Source organism: Megalobrama amblycephala, linkage group LG1, assembly GCF_018812025.1.
Source record: "Megalobrama amblycephala isolate DHTTF-2021 linkage group LG1, ASM1881202v1, whole genome shotgun sequence".
NCBI lineage: Eukaryota > Metazoa > Chordata > Actinopteri > Cypriniformes > Xenocyprididae > Megalobrama > Megalobrama amblycephala.
In genome coordinates, this window is record NC_063044.1 from 56,504,114 (window position 1) to 56,523,392 (window position 19,279).

The window sequence follows — 19,279 nt, forward strand, 5'->3', positions numbered from 1 at the left end:
TGAATTCCACGGGGCTCCAGACAAATGAAAACAAGACCCAAGCATCTCAACATAGCTCTCATTTGCATTACGGGTCTGATGAGTCATTTGGAGACTCCGGAAAAAAACAAGGCTGCGGTAGGAAGAGGAGGGCGAAGAGCTTCCCTCAGCGGCGTAGCACTGGCAGCGACGCAAGGGTTCCCCTGCAGCAGTGTTTAGAGGCCTGGTGCCTAATCTCTGATGAAATGTCTATTATCAGAGACTCTGCGGGAGAAAGTGGAGCAGAACAGATATGATGGAGAGGCGATTAGCTTCTGCCCTGCTGCCTCCTGCTTCCCTCCAGCCCACTCAGTCATTCATTCATAACGTGCACCTCCTGTATCAGCCCGTGTCACGAGCGCAGAGAAAGTTTGCATGAAATCCAGCCGACTGGTGACAATTTAAGTGCGAGTGTCTGATAAAGCTCACACAGGCAAGAGGTTGTTAGGTGCAGTGCACAAATCTTAGATATGACAGTTACTCGTGCCGGTCGCGTTCATGACGAATGGCTTCAGAGACGCATTGTAAACTGCATTAGAATGAGAGTTTTCGGAATTATGATCGTCATGACGTATGGCCTTTTCCTGCTTAACACATATAGCTACATTTAAAGTCTATGCCTATATAATATTGAAACAGTGGTCGGGATCCACTAGAGGCGCTCAAAATGTCTTAATACCAAGAACAAGAACTAGTGTTCACCCCAATGTACGATAAACGTCCTGTTCATTATAAGTGCATGCTGCAGTTAAATCTGCCACTTTAAATGCTCAACCTCTTTAAGGTTGGATGGATTTTGATTAGCTGTTTTAATCATTCATCAGCTTCCTGTTTTGTTATTGTTATAGCTGTGCTGAGACTTTGCTATTCTCATAAAATTTAAATGATTATTATTAAAGCTTTATAGTTATTGTAATAGCCTAGTTATCATCCTTGGTGTGAACGGGCCTTTGAAATAAAATAAGACAAAATAAGCTTTAAAATAACAACATTTTAATCCCTCCTCAAGCATCTGGAATTCTACAATTTTAATTATTGAATTTTAACATTTTTTTTTTTTTTAAATAACTTTTAATATAGTTGTCGACAGTTGAGGGTCTTGGAGTCAAAAATGCTGAGAACCACAACCCTGCTGAAAAAACAAAAACATGCTTTAACGGTCCCAGTTCGTCTTCCAGCCTGGTGTGTTGACTGTTATAGAGCAATTTTGGGTACTTTTCAGCTTGGAAGACCAGGTTAAGAATAGGGTGGATGATCAATTTAAACCACAGGCAGCTAGGACCACCAAACCAGTGTAGACTGGTCTATTTTCATTTTCTCCAACTTTCTCACTTGATTCAAGACATCTGAGTCCTTGTACGGTCTTACATAGAATCCAAAGCGTTTGAATCCCAGCGACAGTTGTGATTTGTAAGTCTGCAGTGTTATGAGAGAGCGATCGTGAGAAAGCCAGTGTCCACTCCCTCCAATCTGCATGATAATCAATCCAGCCTCATTCAGCCAATCAGACTGAGCAAAGAGACCCAAATTACTTGATTTAATAGGTGATTTAATTCAGAAACATAAATCATCACGTTACTGACAGCTCTCAAAGAGCCGGTGGGAAGGGGGAGAGAGCGACGAGCCGAGCGAGAGAGACTGAATTAAAACCATCAGACCTCCTTTACCTCTCCCTGTGGACGCGGCAACATAATCTGAAGAGAATGTACATTTTTCATAATAGAATTAATAACCAATTTTAAATTATGTCCCCAACTTGTGACCCAAGATACGTTAATTATTGATCACCCATTTCTGTGAAGAGGTGTTGTAATTACCTAGCATAATGTGACTCCTTCATCACATTTAAACATTTATATTGCTTATCTTTCCAAGGAACCTCTGGCTAAGTTTTTCCAATTACACTGATCAAATCGAGAATGTGGGGTAATTCTTCTTTTCTTCAATTAGAACTATCTGTAGTATACATAATTTATAAAATTCCGTCATACCTTGGCGAAATGAGAGAAAGATAATGAATATCTGCTACTTACAGTTACGAGGGGCAGACAGGTTCGGGTTTGATGACGAGAGGGCCTCATCATTCTCCAAAGTAATGTTCTTCACACCATGTTCAGAATATTGTCATTTGTAGGACCGTTATGCAAATGATGTTCCCCAGAAGAACTTTTGTGAACTTTGTGATTTTGCTCCACGTTAACCTTAACTGCACCCTAGAATAAGCCCATATTGTGTCATCCTTTTCTTTCTGCGGTCCGGAGATGTTTCATAACCCTGAAAGCGTTAGGGATAACCTAATCAGACTGCAAGAATCCGATCTCTCCCCTAAATACAGAGTCCTCTTAAGGCCGTATAGATGACCACCTCAGACCTGGAAGCATCAATTCCACTTAGCCTCCTCAGATGTGATCGTTTCCCCTTCGCCTCGAGCTCTTCGATGCAATTTTAGTCAATGAAATCAGATCAGAGGACAATCGCACTCCATCATCTCAACGCAAGATCCGCACGGCATCGTGCAAAGAAATTCCGAGACAAATTCCCGTTATCTTGAGAAACTTTATTGATGGTTATTGTTATGCAGATCATAGTGCATGCACATACAATGACAAGGAGAAAGCTTGTCCACAACACGTACTTAAAGCAGAAAGAGCAGAATCACAGCAGTGGGTAAGATATTTTTGCCAAGTTGTGTGATGTGACGCACACAGTACACAAGAGGATATTTGCAGCCGGATAAATTGAAGCTGCTCTTTTGTTTGTATTTTATGCAATTGAAACTTTTATAAATACAAAATAAAGAAAAATGAGATATGTGACAAACACCTCTAATTAGGTATACTTGTAAACAACATGAAGGGAAGTCTTTGCGTTTGCACAGCCAAGCTGCGACTCTTCAAGAACACCTCGACAGCTTGTTTGTGTAGCACTTGTAAATGACATAGTTATCATTATTCCTATTTACATATAGATATCTTTTTCACAAGTCATATATTTCTCAGTTTCTCGATAATCAAACAGTTTCAAAGTGTAAAGGCTGTGTTCTAGAAAATAATAGTACAAAGGATGTCACATTAAAAATGATATCAAAACGAAACACTTGAAAGAAGAAGCAGAGAACCAAAAGAAAACAGACAACGGAACGTCTCACAAGTGAGAAGAAGAAGTGGTGATGAAAAAATTGCAGGTTGTGTGTGCAAAATTGTACAGTTGACAAAAATACTATGATTATATCTACATAATGATTGCATTACTTGTAAAGTGTTGATATAAATCTGTGTATGATTCCATAAAAAATGAGACACCTTTCTCTAACAGTTGGTCTACCACACTAAATCTAAAACATTATACAGTTGTGTTTTTCGTATAAGAGAACATTTTCACTGCACAGATCAAATTGAATACACTGTTAGTTTATTTTTTCCCACTCTCATCTTGTACAAATAATCAGCTTCTTAACTTCTGAGAAAATAAAAGAAAGAAAAAACAAAACAAAAAAACAAACAAAAAAAAAAACCAAAGAAAAAACAAAAAATATAACCGGCGCTACCGTCGCCATCTTTTTTTTTTTTTTTTTTTTTTTTTTTCGTGTTTCGTCTCTCCCGTATTATAAAAGTCAGCATTTATATCAATCGACGTACTGGAAGTACTGTAATATAAAAAGAACATCTCGTGGTAGGCCTAAACTAGCGAGGGTCTGACTTAAGGACTAGATAATAGTTAAACAGTAAAAGACTGTCATGGTGAATTTTTGGGGAGTTTCTACGAGCTGCTATGTATAGTCGGAATATACACATTGAACACCCCAGGAACATAACCTTTGGCTTTGAGTAATGACTGATATAAGACAGCTTAAATAATCGATACCTCAGTGGTCTCTTTGACCGGCTCTGTGTCTTCGTTGCGCTCGGGGAACTACACCGACTTTACTGGCAGCCCCCGGTCTTTCGGCCTTCCAACCACGCAGACGCCCGTATCTACGCCTACCCACAACCCCCTGCGCACTCTTCCTCTACGCCACAGAACCCAGAAGCGAAAGAAACCAAAAGAAAGACGAAAGGCGATGTCAACGAAAGCATAAACCACTGGACGACTCTAGTCACTTACACTCTTACAAAATATGATAACCCCGAAGTGACTTGAATATTTATCGTACATAACTCATTTACATGATAAAGCCCTAACAATTTGTATCTTATTATTTTTTTCTTCTTTTTAAAATCTAGCAGCTCTCTAGATCACCACAGAAACCTCTACAGCCAACAATCTATGTAATCTTTAGAAATTAAAAACCCACAATATTAAAATACACAGCACAAAATATCTGAGGTATAAGATGAAAAATATCCGTTTTTGTCTTCTCTCTCTTAAGAGATGCTAAAATGATGCACTACTGCATGTATTGCAATACCCAGGCCTCTGAATTACTCCTCCTTTACCCCCACAGGAAGATTCTCAATAGGTTTTGAAAGGTTTTTTTTTTTTTCTTTTAGTATGGCGCGAAACGACTGTATCCACCTCGGTATATACTAGCCTGCAAAGAAGAAAGAACGAGACCCACATCGTCGGCGTGGCTTCTGGTCTTGGCGTCAGTCAAGGGAGCGAAAGCATTCTGGAAGAGAAGCCATGGGTTTGGACATGTTTAATTGACACAGCTCAGCAGGGACCTCCGCTAGCATTCAGGCCATTTACCGTACATACCCCCCGGACGAAACCAATCACGTTCCATCATGCAGCAAGCAGCACACCGACACACCTCATGCCAGAAGAGATGCATTTAGCTACTTAAAAAACGTGAAAGGGGTGAAAGAATACATGAGATAACAGAGAAATTAAAAAAAAGAGCAACAACAAATGTAGAGTTTCATACGCTGCAAAAATCATTTTCTTAACCTGTATTTTTGACTTATGTACAGGCAAAAATCTGTAAAACAAGATAAATTAACAAAAACTAAACTTTTAGTAAAAAAGTAAAAAAAAAAAAAAATATATAGGTGTGGTCACATTTTAGCAAAATTTAAAAAAAAAAAAAAAAAAAAAAAAAAAAGGAAAATTGTTTTTTTTTTTTGGTAATAGTGTAAACGTATATCAGAGCTGATATAGCCTCGTGGGGAGCACTCCAATGTCAGGTGACCTGAGGTCGAGTCCCAGCTTTTGATAATTTACCGAACCCGTCCCCCTCTCTTTCCTGTCCACTCTTCATGGTGCTATATAAGAAAAACTCTTGATAATGAAAAAAAAGCTCACACAGAAGTCAATTTCAAAACAAGCAGCATTCTGTTAGTCAATGCGGTGAATTTGTGTGACCATCTGAATTGCGAAATTTGTGTGTGGAACACTTTTGCCCTTACGTGAAATTCCCAATCCTGTGGAGTCCTATTGAAATTACTAGATTTTGCCTGCAAAAATTCACTTAGCAATGGTAAATGTGACCACACCTTTAAAGAGGTCTTATTAAAGGGTTAGTTCAATCAAGAATTAAAATTCTGTCATTAATTACTCACTCTCATGTCGTTCCACACCTGTAAGACTCTCGTTCATCTTTGGAACACAAATGAAGATCTTTTTAATGAAATCTGAGAGTTTTCTGTGCCTCAATGACAGTCGAAGCAACTACCACTTTGGCACTTAAAAAGTTCAAGATCGTAACCATCGTAGTCCATATGAATTGAGCGGTTTAGTCCATTTTTTTTTTAAGACACTCGATCACTTTATATGATGAACAGATTGAATTTAGGCTTTTATTCACATATAAACATAGATCACCGAACATAAACAGAAGCTAAACCATATATGCTTTGACGCCAGAACAAACCTCATTGGTAACACATGAAAAATGAACCTCTTTGGTTCTTGCATGCCAAGCAATCATGCTTGAGCTTCTGTTTACCACAACTGATGTGTGAGTTGAATGTTTATATGTGAATAAAAGCCTAAATTCAAACTGTTCATCATATAAAGCGATCGAGTCTCTTCAGAAAATTTGGACTAAACTGGTCAATACACGCGGATTAGTTTTACGATCTCTTTGTGAACTTTTTGAAAGTGGTAGTTGCGTAGCTGTCAATGGAGGGACAGAAATCACTGAGATTTCATCAAAATGATCTTCATTTGTGTTCCGAAGATGAACAAAAGTCTTATTAATGACAGAATTTTTATTTTTGAGTGAACAAACACTTTAACTTACACCAAAGTTTTAAACATATTTACTGGAAGACTAGACAAAAAAACAGATTAAGAAGTTGATCTTTGCAGTGAGCGTTTTGTATGCAACGTGGACGTTTTGCAATCAAAAGCAGTCCACGTACAAACAAGTCGCACATCACAGTGGGCGCCCGGAGACTCTTGACGGTCTTCCTCATACTCTTTCATCAAGCCGTCTCTCCTCTGCTCGCTCCCTCTTTTAGCTGTTGCTACAGCACCACTTAGGTGATGGATTTAATTATCAAAATGACTAATTATTCCATTAAGGGGAGCGCACGGCTAGGTGATATTCACAAAATTAGAAATATAATAACTAACATGCACTACACTGCCAAGAAATTAAGACATTTATCACGTTTACTGGGAGGATTAATGTGGCATTTCAGCTGCCGTTAGCACAAGAGACAAATTCAATTAAGTTTAAGTGAGAAGATGTCAGCAGTGCTAAAATCCATGCAGAAGGAAAAGGTGGGAAGAAAAGGGAAAAGAATGAGTGTACATGACAAGCGTGCACAGAGAAAAGAGCAGGGAAGGGATAAATAAAGGGGTAATGAGGAAAGAAAAAAACAGAGAGAGGAAGCAAGGAGAAAGAGAGAGGTAGAGATGAAAATTCACACTCACCATGGCACCAACGCTGTATGTGGCTGCTGGAGCAAGTGCGTGGTTGTAGGGGTCGGCAGCATAAACTCGTCCGTAACTGTGGAAACACGGAGAGACGGTCAGATCGTGCTGTCAAGTTTAAAATCACTCCATCTCTATGCAAACACAAATGTCATACGGTCACGTACAGCACCACGGACTGAAGCAACTATGTATGGTGATGATTTCAGAGTGTTTTGGAAAATGACAATCAAATGAAGTCAGAGAGGAGAAGATCACATGGCTCTTGCAGTCATGCTGCACAGGGCAGAGGAAGACATCACTGTTTGAAAGTTGAAGGGAAAGTTGTGCAAGACATCATTAGATGCTCTGCTCATTCTTATTCTGTGATTATGGGATGGCAGCGCTTACGGCAACATCCGTTTGTACATACAAGCTTTGGCAAATCGGTACCAAGAGGAATTTGCTTGTTTTTTCTACTTCAATACACTTGCACAGAAACCCTTCAATTTTTTAGTAGTTTAATTTAGGCATATTGATCAAAAAGGCAAAAAAATACACCACAGGAGAAAAACCCCCAAAAGAAAACAAAAAACAAACAGACCAGAGATCAATGATTTACAGTACTTGCCCCTAAAAACTAAACAAAACATCTGTTCATTATTCTCATTCAGGGCTGACTTGATGAAAATGTTGCAGGATGTTAAATGTGAGCTCAATATACTTTTCCAGTGTCTTTTATCCTGAGACCTCACGTTGTTCTCCCTCTAAGTTCGAGCAGACTTTAACATATCTGCATTTAAAGGATTAGTTCACTTCAGAATTGAAATTTCCAGATAATTTACCCATGTCAACCAAGATGTTCATGTCTTTCTTCTTCGGTTGAAAAGAAATTAAGGTTTTTCAGGAAAACATTCCAAGACTTTTCTCCACATAGTCTCTTCAACAGGGTTCAATGGGTTGAAGTTACAAATTGCAGTTTCAGTGCAGCTTCAAAGGGCTCTACACCATATCAGACGAGGAATAAGTGTCTTGTCTAGTGAAATTGTATGTAATGTAATTTTCAAAAAAAAAAAAAAAAAAAAAAAAACAACAGTACTGTGCAAAAGTCTTAGGCATGTCAGTGTTTTCACCCCCCAAAAAAGGTTTTAAGCCAGTTATTTATATATTTTGCTGTAGTGTGTCAATAGGAAATATCCGTTCACATTTCCAAACATTCATTTTGCCATTAATTGTAATAATCCAGTGAGATTTTTGAATACACAATAAGACTGATAACAGCCGGTGCTCCACACAGTGATCAGAGCTCACCATCATCAAATCCGTCTGTGATTACATGAAGAAACAGATGAAACTGAGACAAACTAAATCCAGAAGAACTGTGGCCGTGTCTCCAAGAGATTTTAAGAAACCTGCCTCCGAAGCTACCTGAAAAATGATGCCCAAGTGTACCTGGACAAGAGCTGTTTTAAATGCAAAGTGTGGTCACACAAAATATTGTTTTGATTTAGTTAATAGAAGTTAATTGATAAATAAAATCTATTTATAACAGTATTTTTTTAAAAACATCCTCACTTTACAGCATTTTTACACAAGTGCCTAAAACTCTTCACAGTACTGTATGTTTGCAGGCAGGTTTCTTCAAGCATCTTAGAGACACGGCCACAGTTCTCCTGGATTTAGTTTGTCTCAGTGTCTTCATGTAATCACAGACGGATTTGATGATGGTGAGCTCTGATCACTGTGTGGAGCACCGGCTGTTATCAGACTCCTTGTGTATTCAAAAATCTCACTGGATTATTACAATTAATGGCAAAATGAATGTTTGAAAATAAGAACGGATATTTCTTATTGACACACTAAAGCAAAAGATATAAATAACTGCCTTAAAACCTTTTTTTGGGGGGTGAAAATACTGACGTGCCTAAGACTTTTGCATATATATATATATATATATATATATACACTTTTTAACCACAAATGCTTGTCTTTGATCCATCACGCATTACGTAATCATGGTGGAAAGGTAGGTGGAAGTACCGCGGTAGGGTGGAAAACTCCATCCCATTTTCTCCTCCAACTTCAAAATTGTCCAACATTGTTGTTTTACCTTTTTTTTTTTTTTTGGAAAAAAAACATTTGACTTGCACGTTCGCTTTGTAAACACTTGCTCGGTACTTTTTTTAGAAAATAGCAGATCATTTCAATAGATAAGACCCTTATTCCTTGGCTGGGAACGTGTAGAGTCCTTTGAAGTCCTTTACCCATCGGTAACTGTTGAAGTCCACTATATGAAGAAAAATCCTGGAATGTTTTCCTCAAAAACCTTAATTTGTTTTCAGCTGAAGAAAGAAAGACATAAACATCTTGGATGACATGGGGGTGAGGAAATTACTAGGAAAATTTAATTCTGAAGTGAACTAATCCTTTTAAACAACCTGGAATATCTGCTGCTTCGAGCCTTGTGATGAATGCATGGTATTTTTGGACCAAATCAAGAGCCAATCAGAAGGCAGAGAAATGAGGCAATTTACATATCCCGCCACTCCTGGCGATTAAGAAGTTAATCCACTGCAAATTAGTACAGACATTGTTATTCACTACACAGTCGCTCTGTCTTCATATTTCAATGCGCGGCCAAGTATTTTGTTTGACCTGCGTTATCTGTGTTTACAGGGGTTAGTTTTAATGAGTATGCAGTGCAGTGATCAAACCAGGGCTGCCTCCGCTCTTCAGGAGCTAAGATTGAAAAGGTGACCCTCAGGATATAGCACCTGGTGAATTATTCCTCAAGTATTAAGTAAGAAAAAAAAAAACACTGATTGGATGAGTCACCTGAAATGCAAGAACTGAGGTTTTTAATTGCTGTTTGAAGGACACTGTTGGTGTTTTCAACTGTTTTTTTTCTAGCAGTGCCTGCTGGAAACGCACTACAGATTTAAGCTTCAGCTCGTCCTTGTGACTATCGTTTTTTTCCTTTCCACAATTCGTTATAGTAGACTCCTCCTGCCGCCCATTGAGACAAGGCAAACACCTCCCCCCTCCCCTGATTTATGAGACTGGTAAGCTCTATGTTTGTTAATGAACACCAGTGACTCTAACATACAACTAAATTAGATCTGGGCCCTGAGATACAGGTTAATAAATCTCAGATGGCTGGGATATATCTGCATTATTGACTAGATGCTCATTATTTTGGAAAATGTGTGCTCCAGCAGCGCCATTCCTCTAAATGTATTGACTTTTCCCACCAGGAGACCGCACGGACAGCTCATTTCTATGATTTCTTTAAACAATGCCGGGCTGTACTTTAGGGGCTCTAATGCAAGTTGCTCCTCACGTGGATCCTCCCCGCTTTTCTTACTTACTGATTACATTGGTTTGCGAATGCACAGCCTTCGGTGTTATCAGCAATTATTGAACTGGGACAATTAGACCATAATTTGCAAGTTTTTCAGACTCCAAATTACACATTCCAATTGTGTTTTACAGAAAACAGCTGATGTCTTCAAGAAAGTGCCTTCTGCTAAATTACAGCCTTGTTAGCATATTCATTTTCCCTGGTTGAGGCGGGAAAAAAAGGAAAAGAAGAAAGGCAAGGGGAAAAAAGGGCTGTCACAAAATCAATGTGTGGATGGACAAGTCCATTTTCCTTTCGGTATACCGCAACTCAAACCAGTAACAATCACACTAGTGTCATTCCCAAGATCTAGCCACCTATAGCCAATGTGCAAGACACCATACACTACATGAGCAACCTTGATACCACAATGACAACATCACCAGCACTACACGCCTGTAAAACAAAAACACAAACAAACCAACCCAAAAAAAAAAAAGAAAAAAAAAAGCTCTCTCTCGCACACACACACACACGCACACATATACGTATCTAATGGAGGAGGAGGGTGATGGTGGAGAACTCAAAGGAACGATGGAACACAAGGAAGATTGAGACAGAAAAAAAAGGAAAATCACAGATTCCAAGCTTGTGACAAGCGTGTTCATTTCACTCTTCAAGGAACACATGCCTCTTCCAAGCAATGCCATGGGAGAGAGAAACAGAAGACGAGAACTATGAATGCGATGCCTTCCAGCTATCCTCATGCAGTACTCCAAAACTACTCCACTCGTCCAAAAAAGAGCATTCAAGAGAAACGTAGTAAGAAAAAAACGTAACATCTACTAATCAAAGGGGGCAGAAATAAGGAGACAGCCAGGCAATAGAAGCACTCACTGTCAGGGTGCATTAAAAAAGGGGGTATATGCTCGCTCCCTCATGGGTGCATAGAGAAAGTGAGGGTGATTTGGTATTCATTTATATTTATTTATTTTACCTGAGGAGGTGTTACAAGAAATTTCATCTGCTGCAACGAAGACGAAATGATTTCTGCAAGAGAAGATAAAATTTACAATACCGCCTGCTGACTGGCTGGATGGACGAAAGGTGGGTAGGTGGGTGGGTGGGTGGGGGTTGGGGATAGGGATTGGAAAGGGGAGGGGATAGGGGAGAGATGGTGAGGGTGCTTGGCATAAATGGGTTTTAGTTCACAAGCAAAAAGCTCTCTGTGTGCGGCCCTGCACGCCGCACGGGTATCAACATGGAGGAAGAGCATGCTGGGGAGGATTGGAGATGCAAATGCGGGAATAAAGAAGAGGGGTAAAAAAAGACATATACAGTATATCAGAGATGAGACTAAATCATAACCTCGGACGGGGGCCGATTCAATAGAAACTGCAGCTGTGCACGAGACGCTTTGATTTAGCCGTTCTAAACGTCCTCTGCTCTGTAAACCCCCTCCCTCCATCACTATTGTTCTGTAAAAGTCAAGGAACTGCATTCACAGCATTACTGAATAGCGCTGGGGTGGCCTTGAACGGTCACATAAAAGCTGGTCGTCAAGCCGTTAGAAACACCTGAGACTGCGACCATTATACACAGATGATATTGGAAATCAAACAGGATAATATTATACATCAAAGTGCTTATGTCATACACTGTAAACTCTTCTTGAGAGTGAGACAAGAAGAGAAAGAAAAGAAAAACTACCTTTGTATTCTGTGAGATATATTTTAAAATGTCAAAGTAACTAGGTGCACTCGTTAAACACATATAAAGAAATAAATAGCACATTTTGAGAAATATTTAGTTTTTTTTTTTTTTTTTTAAGAAATTCATACTTTTATTAAGCAAAAGCTCATTCGATTGATAAAAGGTGTCAGTAAAGACATTTATAATGTTACAAAAGATTTCTATTTTAAATAAATGCTGTTATTTTTAACTTTTATCAAAGAATACTGGAAAACATATCATGGTTTCCACAAAAATATGAAGCAGCACAACTGTTTTCAACATTGGTAATAAGAAGTAATGTTTCTTGAGCATCAAATCAGCATATTAGAATGATTTCTGAAGGACCATGTGACACTTTTTAATAAATAAATAATGAGCATAAGAGACTTTCTTTCAAAAACATTAAAAATCATATTATTTACAATCGTAAATCATATTTACTTTCTTAATGCACGTTTCTGGTCGTCTTGTGAACGAATACAAATAATGTTTGTTTTTCATAATCTTTAATGAGACTGTAATAACATGCTCTTCTTCTGAAATAACTTTCTTGCTGAAGTCACTTAAACTCATTGCCAAATAGTTTAGACATTTAAAAAAAAAAAAAAAAAAACTTGGAGTGGTTCAATTGATTCTCAATAGAAATAAGCAAATCTCGCCCTACATTTTATTTATTTATTTATGTTTTTTTGTTAAATATAAATTTCGATCCTAAATATTTGGATTATGGAAGAAAATTGTATTACAAATGGCAATTCATGCTAACTTTAAAATTACATACAATAAAAACAATTAAAAATGCTATTTTGTGTGTATGTGTGTGACCATTCAAGACCATCCCAGCACTATTCAGTAATGCTGTGAATGCAGTTAATTCAATTGTACGTGCCACTAGGTGTCAGTAAGTTCAATACGACTGCCATATAGCCAAATGCACAAAAAATAAATAAAAAAAATAAAAAAATAGTGAGTGCACCTTTAATCTTGTGAATTGTGAACTACTGTATATATTTAGATTACTTTTAATCAACATTTACTGTTTACAGATTTAAGTCAGAAGAAACATACAGCATACAGGACTAGGGAATCCCTGTAATAAATAAATAAATAAATAAATAAATAAAGGTATAAAAAATAAATTTTCTTTAAATGCAAACAGGATGTGGATAAATAGTGCATTCTGGGTAAACAAACATGACTAGCAGGAGCCATATCATTGGTTGCATTACACAGGCTTCATGAGTCATTGCACAGGTGTGACAAATGATGTGTCATGGCTTGATCTCACGTCTAATTAGAGACATTGGCCGCCATATTGCCAGGCCCATTTTTAATTGCCGCTTGGAGCTATATTTAATAACCAAATGAATCATTCATTCCCGCTAAGCATTCAGATTGAATCGGCCCTCTTAATCATGTTAGGGGGCTTGTTTTGAATACAATGTTCTATTCGGCATGACAGTATTGACTGTCCCAACACACACACACACACACACACTTGGGAGTAAAGCTCAATGCAGACATGCATTTGAACACATGCATTAAATGGTGCACTTTCTGTAAGTCATAGTGCCTCACAAAGTTAGATATGTATTGGCTTCAGATATGACCATTCCATTCATACACATTAAAGACTACACATGCACTTCATGAAGACGCTAAAGTCGCAAGCACTTCATATAAGCGGTAGTACACTAGACTACACTGTATAATATTTTAACTGGTATTTATTCCTACAATTTAATATTCAACACTAATAATAAGACACATTCAATTCACAGAGCTTCATCTCTTTCAATCAGTGGTCCAGTCCAGGTAAAATGCAGACATTTGGCCAACACATTCAGGGGTGTAACGCACTTGAGTATTTGTACTTCATTCATAAAATTAAGTATAATTTTGTAAAATGTGTACTTTATCTGAAAATAAATATTTGTAATTCTACTCAATAACATTTCTAATGAAAACGTTATACTTTTTAGTTGAAGTATAAAGTACATATTTCAAAGGCATACATTTATTCTCATATTAAAAAAGTGGTCACACTCCAATTCTCACTATGGACAAACTATTAACTACAACTTTTGCCTCAATAAACTCCTAATTACTGCTTATTTATAGTTAGTAAGGTAGTTGTTAAGTTTAGGTATTGGGTATATTCAGGGATGTGGAATATGGTCATGCAGAATAAGGCATTAATATGTGCTTTATAAGTACTAATAAACAGTCAATATCCTAGTAATATGCATGCTAATAAGCAACTAGGTAATAGTGAGAATTGGAAGTGTTACCAAAAAAGTACACTACCATTTAAAAGACTGGGGTCCATAAGATTTTTAACATTTTTAAAGGAAGTTTCTTCTGCTCAACAAATCTGCCTTTATTTGATCAAAACAGTAATATTGTGAAACAATGTTAGAATTGAATTTTAAATTTGATTTTTCCGCATAATTTCTCCAGTCTTCAGTGTCACATGATCCTCCAGAAATCATTCTAATTTGATGATTTGCTGCCCAAGAAACATTTCTTCTTATTATCATCAGTGTTTTTGTGGAAACCATGATACATTTCAGGATTCTCTGATGAATAAAAAAGTTCAAAAGAACAGTGTTTCTTTGAAAAAGAAATCTTGTAACATTATGTCTCGACTCTTTACCATCATTTTTGATACATTTAATGCATAATATAATGCAAAAAGAACTAATTTCTTTCAAAAATGTTTTTTTTTTTTTTTAAATGGTACAGTGTATATTTTTGTTGGCCTTCCTGAACTAACAAGTCAAATTATCTTCCTTTGAATTTTTAAATAAAATGTAATTTGCTCACGTAACTGTATTCATCATATATTCATCCTTGAAGAGACATCAACATAATCTTTGATCCAAAGCAAAGCAAAGCTTTTTAATTACATCATAACCATTCTTGACGACAAACACTTAAGGCTTTGCATAACTACATTCAAGTGTCAACAATTTCTAAGGAAAAAAGTTGACTTTTTACTTAGAAATACTTTCACTCAAGTATATTTTTAGCGTAATACATTTTTTTAATTGTGTGAAATCCCACACTGTCACTTCAGTATAATTACTCGGAGCTTTTTACACCCCTGAGCATGCCTGGTATGTGTTAGCAGCATAATTTGCTAATAAACTGAATGAATGGCCTTTGATACAAGAGTTTAAAGAGTTGCCTTAGCTTCCTGCACAGCTGTTACCCCCGAGGGTTTCAGCTCAGTCCAGGGAGCGCCAGAAACACGCTCAACGGGCCACCTCAACCTTTCCCGAACAAGCGTCGCGGGGACAGAGGTCAGCTGATGCTAGCATGGAGGGTTGTAGGAAACAAGGCTACCGTGTACTCCTGACCCACGTGTCCCCGGCCCGCAGCTGTTCAGACTGGACCGGCCAAGCCCTGAGCGGCAACTTCAGAGAGAAAAGCTCCGCCTCCCAGCAGCACCTCCAGATCTGAGGTTGACCCTGGACATCTCTGACAGAGAGTGAGCGAAGCTCTGACAAAGAGCAGGAACCAGATGCGGTGGATAGCGGTTAATGAAACCGACGGCAGGACGGCAGGGTGTCAGAGTGCGCCACTTTGTTAAGATAAAGCTTTTGGGGTATTGATATCCACCACCGTGGAAGGAAAGAGATCAACTGCAGTCAAAACACTCGCAGGATTAGCGGAGATCAGAGATGATATCTTTCACACGAGGTGGTAACATCTAACAGCGCTGAGAGGTTATTTTAATGGAGGCAGACTGAACAATTAAACTCCAACTGTCTAAAAACGTTACTCATTGAGAAATGAATAATTTATTCTTTATGAGGGAAGAGAGATTATAAGTCATTTACTTTGCAAATGAATAATTCAATCGTTTTAAATCCGAAAAATGTAAAAAATGTATGACTTCTCAATAACAATCATTTATAATTTCCATTATTAAAGGCTAGTCTTACGCAAACTAATTTACCTGGAATTTGTATCGGAAACCTAATTAGTATGTTGGGCTGCGGCTTCAATTTCCCAAAGCTGCTATTATTCTCAAAATGTGTCTAAAGGTAAACAAAATAATTCAAATGTTATTGAGAGGCCTCTTCATTTGCATAATCAATCAAGCCAGTTTCTGCAGAGAGCTAAACAACATTAAGGAAACTTTCTGAATTTAATCAGTTCGAGCATTAGCATTAGCTCTGCCCACTGGCAAAGCAATGACTATGTCTACTAGTATAACTACATTTTTAATACAAACTGAACCACAGGCAATTTTAGGGGGTTCATAGAACATAATAAAAAAAGAGAAACTAAGATCTGGATTACTGACAAAACACTTAAAGCAAAGCTGAAAGTCACCATTCAAGTCTAGTGCAGGACGAGCTGTGCACAGATGTCTGATACTGTCTGATACTTACCCTAAGTATGAGCAATAGTAATACTGATGCTTAGCTTAGTCAGCAGCACCACAAAAAATCACAATGGTTTATTTGTTTATTTACAAATGAATGGATCAGAATCCATGTTAAATAAAATCAGAAATGATGAAGATATGGTCTAAAAATCCAAGGTAGGAAAACTTCATACATTTCCATTTATTAAAGTACTAAGTATAAGTCTTCTAAGTATTTAAATGTATTAATGCTAAATGAATAAATGTAAATGCGAAAGGCTATACTACTCGATAAGAAATGTTTCTGACTGTATCTACAGTTCAAAAGTTTAAGGTCATTTTTTTTTTTTTAAATAATTAAATAGATTAAATTCATTAAATAGATTTAAAAGTGACAGTAAAGACATTTATAATTTTACAAATATTTTTATTTTAAATAAAGACAGTTATTTTGAACAGTGCTTTATCAAACAATCCTAAAAATTCTATCATGGTTTTCACAAAAAAATATTAAGCAGCACAGCAGTTCTCAACATTGATCATAACAAGAAATATTTCTTGAAAATCATCATATCAGAATGATTTCTGAAGGATCATGTGACACTGAAGACTGGAGTAATGATGCTGAAAATTCAGCTTTGACATCGCATGCTGCATTTATTTGATCAAAAAACAGTAATTAAAAACAGTAAACAAAATACAGAAATATTTTAAAATATATTACAAAAGAAAATATTACTGTTTTTACTTGCTTTATTAAACATAAACTTTCAAAAACTTGAAAAAATCTTACTGACCCCAAACCTTTGAATGGTAGTGTACTACTTTTCTTTTTGTATTTAACATGAACTCTGTTCCATTTATTGGCAAATAAGAAAATAAAATATTTTAATGCTTAACTTGGACAAGCTAGTGCATAAGATCTTTACATGATTGCCTAAGCCGAGAGTGATCGAACCAACAGAAAATCAGATTACCGCTATACCATAAAAGATTTCTCATAACAAGAAGCCACAGAACAGCAACAAGGGCCCTTGGAATCAATAAGGTGGTATCTTAGACGCTCTGACTCTAATCTCTGAGGACAGTCTACTGTATTATTTTTTTTTTTAGAGAAGTCCCTGCGTGTGAGGAGGACACATGTGGTTATTGAACAGATCATGAAACCACACTGATCTTAAGCCTGGCAACAGTTACAAACACTAGAGACTCTACTACCACATGCAGCTCACGGCCGGCAGACATCAAAAAGCGCGCTCGGGTGCGATTTGTCCCGATTTGTGGCTAATGATCTGCCTTCGCCGCGGACAATAGGATCTGCGTACGCACAAACACTCCCAAGATGATTACATAAACATGATGTAATGATGATGAGCACCACTCACAACCGGTCGGGTGTGATTCACAGCACACAACTTTCAAGAGGCATGCAGGGACACCGTTGACAGATTATGACAGCACTGCTAAGATGACATGATAATCAAGTGTTGCTTCATCTAGTTATGGCTGCACAATATCAGTTGTTACATGTCGGATGACAGCATTACAATCATTATTTGCCATTAACAGTCATGAGCAGATATGCTTTTGTGTCATGCGAATGTTTTACAATCACATCAAGGCTCTGAATTTGCTTTATTCTTGATTGCGTGCCATCTGCAATAAGCTTACACTCACAATTGACAAGAGAGGGAAAGAGAGAGAGAGAGAGAGAGAGAAAAAGAAAAGGAAATCAAAATCAGCCAAGACGACTTCCTCTGGTCGCCCTGCCAAACGGGCTTTTGTCTCATCTCTGAGGAACTGTCAGGTCTATCCCACTTCATTCTGCAGTTACAGTTGCTTCACCATGGATGCGCTTCACCATTACATTTGCAGTGACATCTCATTTGATTTAATTTGCCAATTACTGCACTGGGCACCATGATATTCCCCATCACCACTGGCGAGGGGAATTAGGCTAATAAATCAGGCTGGGCTTTTTTTTTTTGGAGCGCACGCCTGCCTCTGCTCGTGACGAAGGGAGAGAGTTTGACCTCAGAGGAGTAAGGGTGAGAGAGAACGAGGCTGCCTCGGCAGGGGAGGTGGGTTGGGTGTTAAGGGCCCCGCCGGAGGGCCTGGTAAGGTGGTGTTGTCAGTGGTGTGCAGGCAGCGGTGTGTGTCTTACCTGTCACTGTAGGCAGCGGCGGTAGCAGTAGCAGGCTGAGTGTATCGGTAGGCAGCGTAACCACCCTAGAAACACAACACACACACACACTCGCTCACATGGGCACGTCGACAACAGCTGTTTGGACTTTTTATAAAATGTGTTTGCGAGAAATAAAAGAACGAGGGTTGGGGGGTGGGGGGTTGGTTTGATGTTATGTTCTGTGACAGAGACTGTACGACTGAATCTCATGAAGATGAAGAGGCATGGAGTGCTTTTGGAGAGCAGCACGCAACAACGTCGCATTCGTTCACTCGAAGTTCACGGTATCGGCGCTCGCAATTCCCGGCATGCTCCAAAAGAGGGGACGCACATGTCATAATCATAGCTATTAAATATGCATAATCTAATTACAAAGCAGCAGCCTTATGTTGGTGTGAGTCAACCTAGTTTCTTATTCATCTCATGCAAGCATCTGAGGATTAATTATGTAGCGCTGTCATACTACACTACTTCTTTTTGCCAACGACGGAGGAAGAAATAATTTCAACATGTGGAACGGTAACATCTGATGTTCATTTAGGTAAAAAGGCCAAACAAACACATCCACTCAAAAGCACATATGCCTGCTGATTTGAGCGGAGTTGTTACATAGTCAATGAGTGTGCGAGATGTAGCTGCTTGCTTAAAATACTCCCACACGGTCAGTGCTGTGCTGTGGACTTTTTTGATTGATTTTTTTATTATACAACAACTAATTCATGTGTTCTAATTTAGTGTTTCCCAACCATTTTTGTCTTATCTAACCCCACAGTCCCATCATACCCTAAATACTAAACCAAAAATGTGTCTCTGTCTGGAGTCT

At 38.0% G+C, this 19,279-nt stretch overlaps 1 protein-coding gene across 16 annotated transcripts in view; it reads right to left on the bottom strand.

The window, feature by feature from the left end:
* Positions 1–2,554: 2,554 nt before the first annotated feature.
* The window catches only part of rbfox1 (RNA binding fox-1 homolog 1), a 333,513-nt gene continuing 316,788 nt past the window's right edge, over positions 2,555–19,279 (bottom strand). For 7 of the 16 annotated variants that reach the window (XM_048203207.1, XM_048203198.1, XM_048203253.1 and 4 more), the window contains 3 exons: positions 18,436–18,500; positions 6,841–6,916; positions 2,555–4,627 (listed from right to left, as the gene is read on the bottom strand). In XM_048203207.1, the coding sequence (XP_048059164.1) occupies positions 4,505–4,627; positions 6,841–6,916; positions 18,436–18,500 (264 nt within the window). In that variant the 3' untranslated portion in view covers positions 2,555–4,504. Of the gene's footprint in view, positions 4,628–4,716; positions 4,800–6,840; positions 6,917–11,156; positions 11,210–18,435; positions 18,501–19,279 lie in introns of those variants that run through there. The other 9 variants (XM_048203216.1, XR_007186532.1, XM_048203261.1 and 6 more) reach the window with 9 other exon arrangements.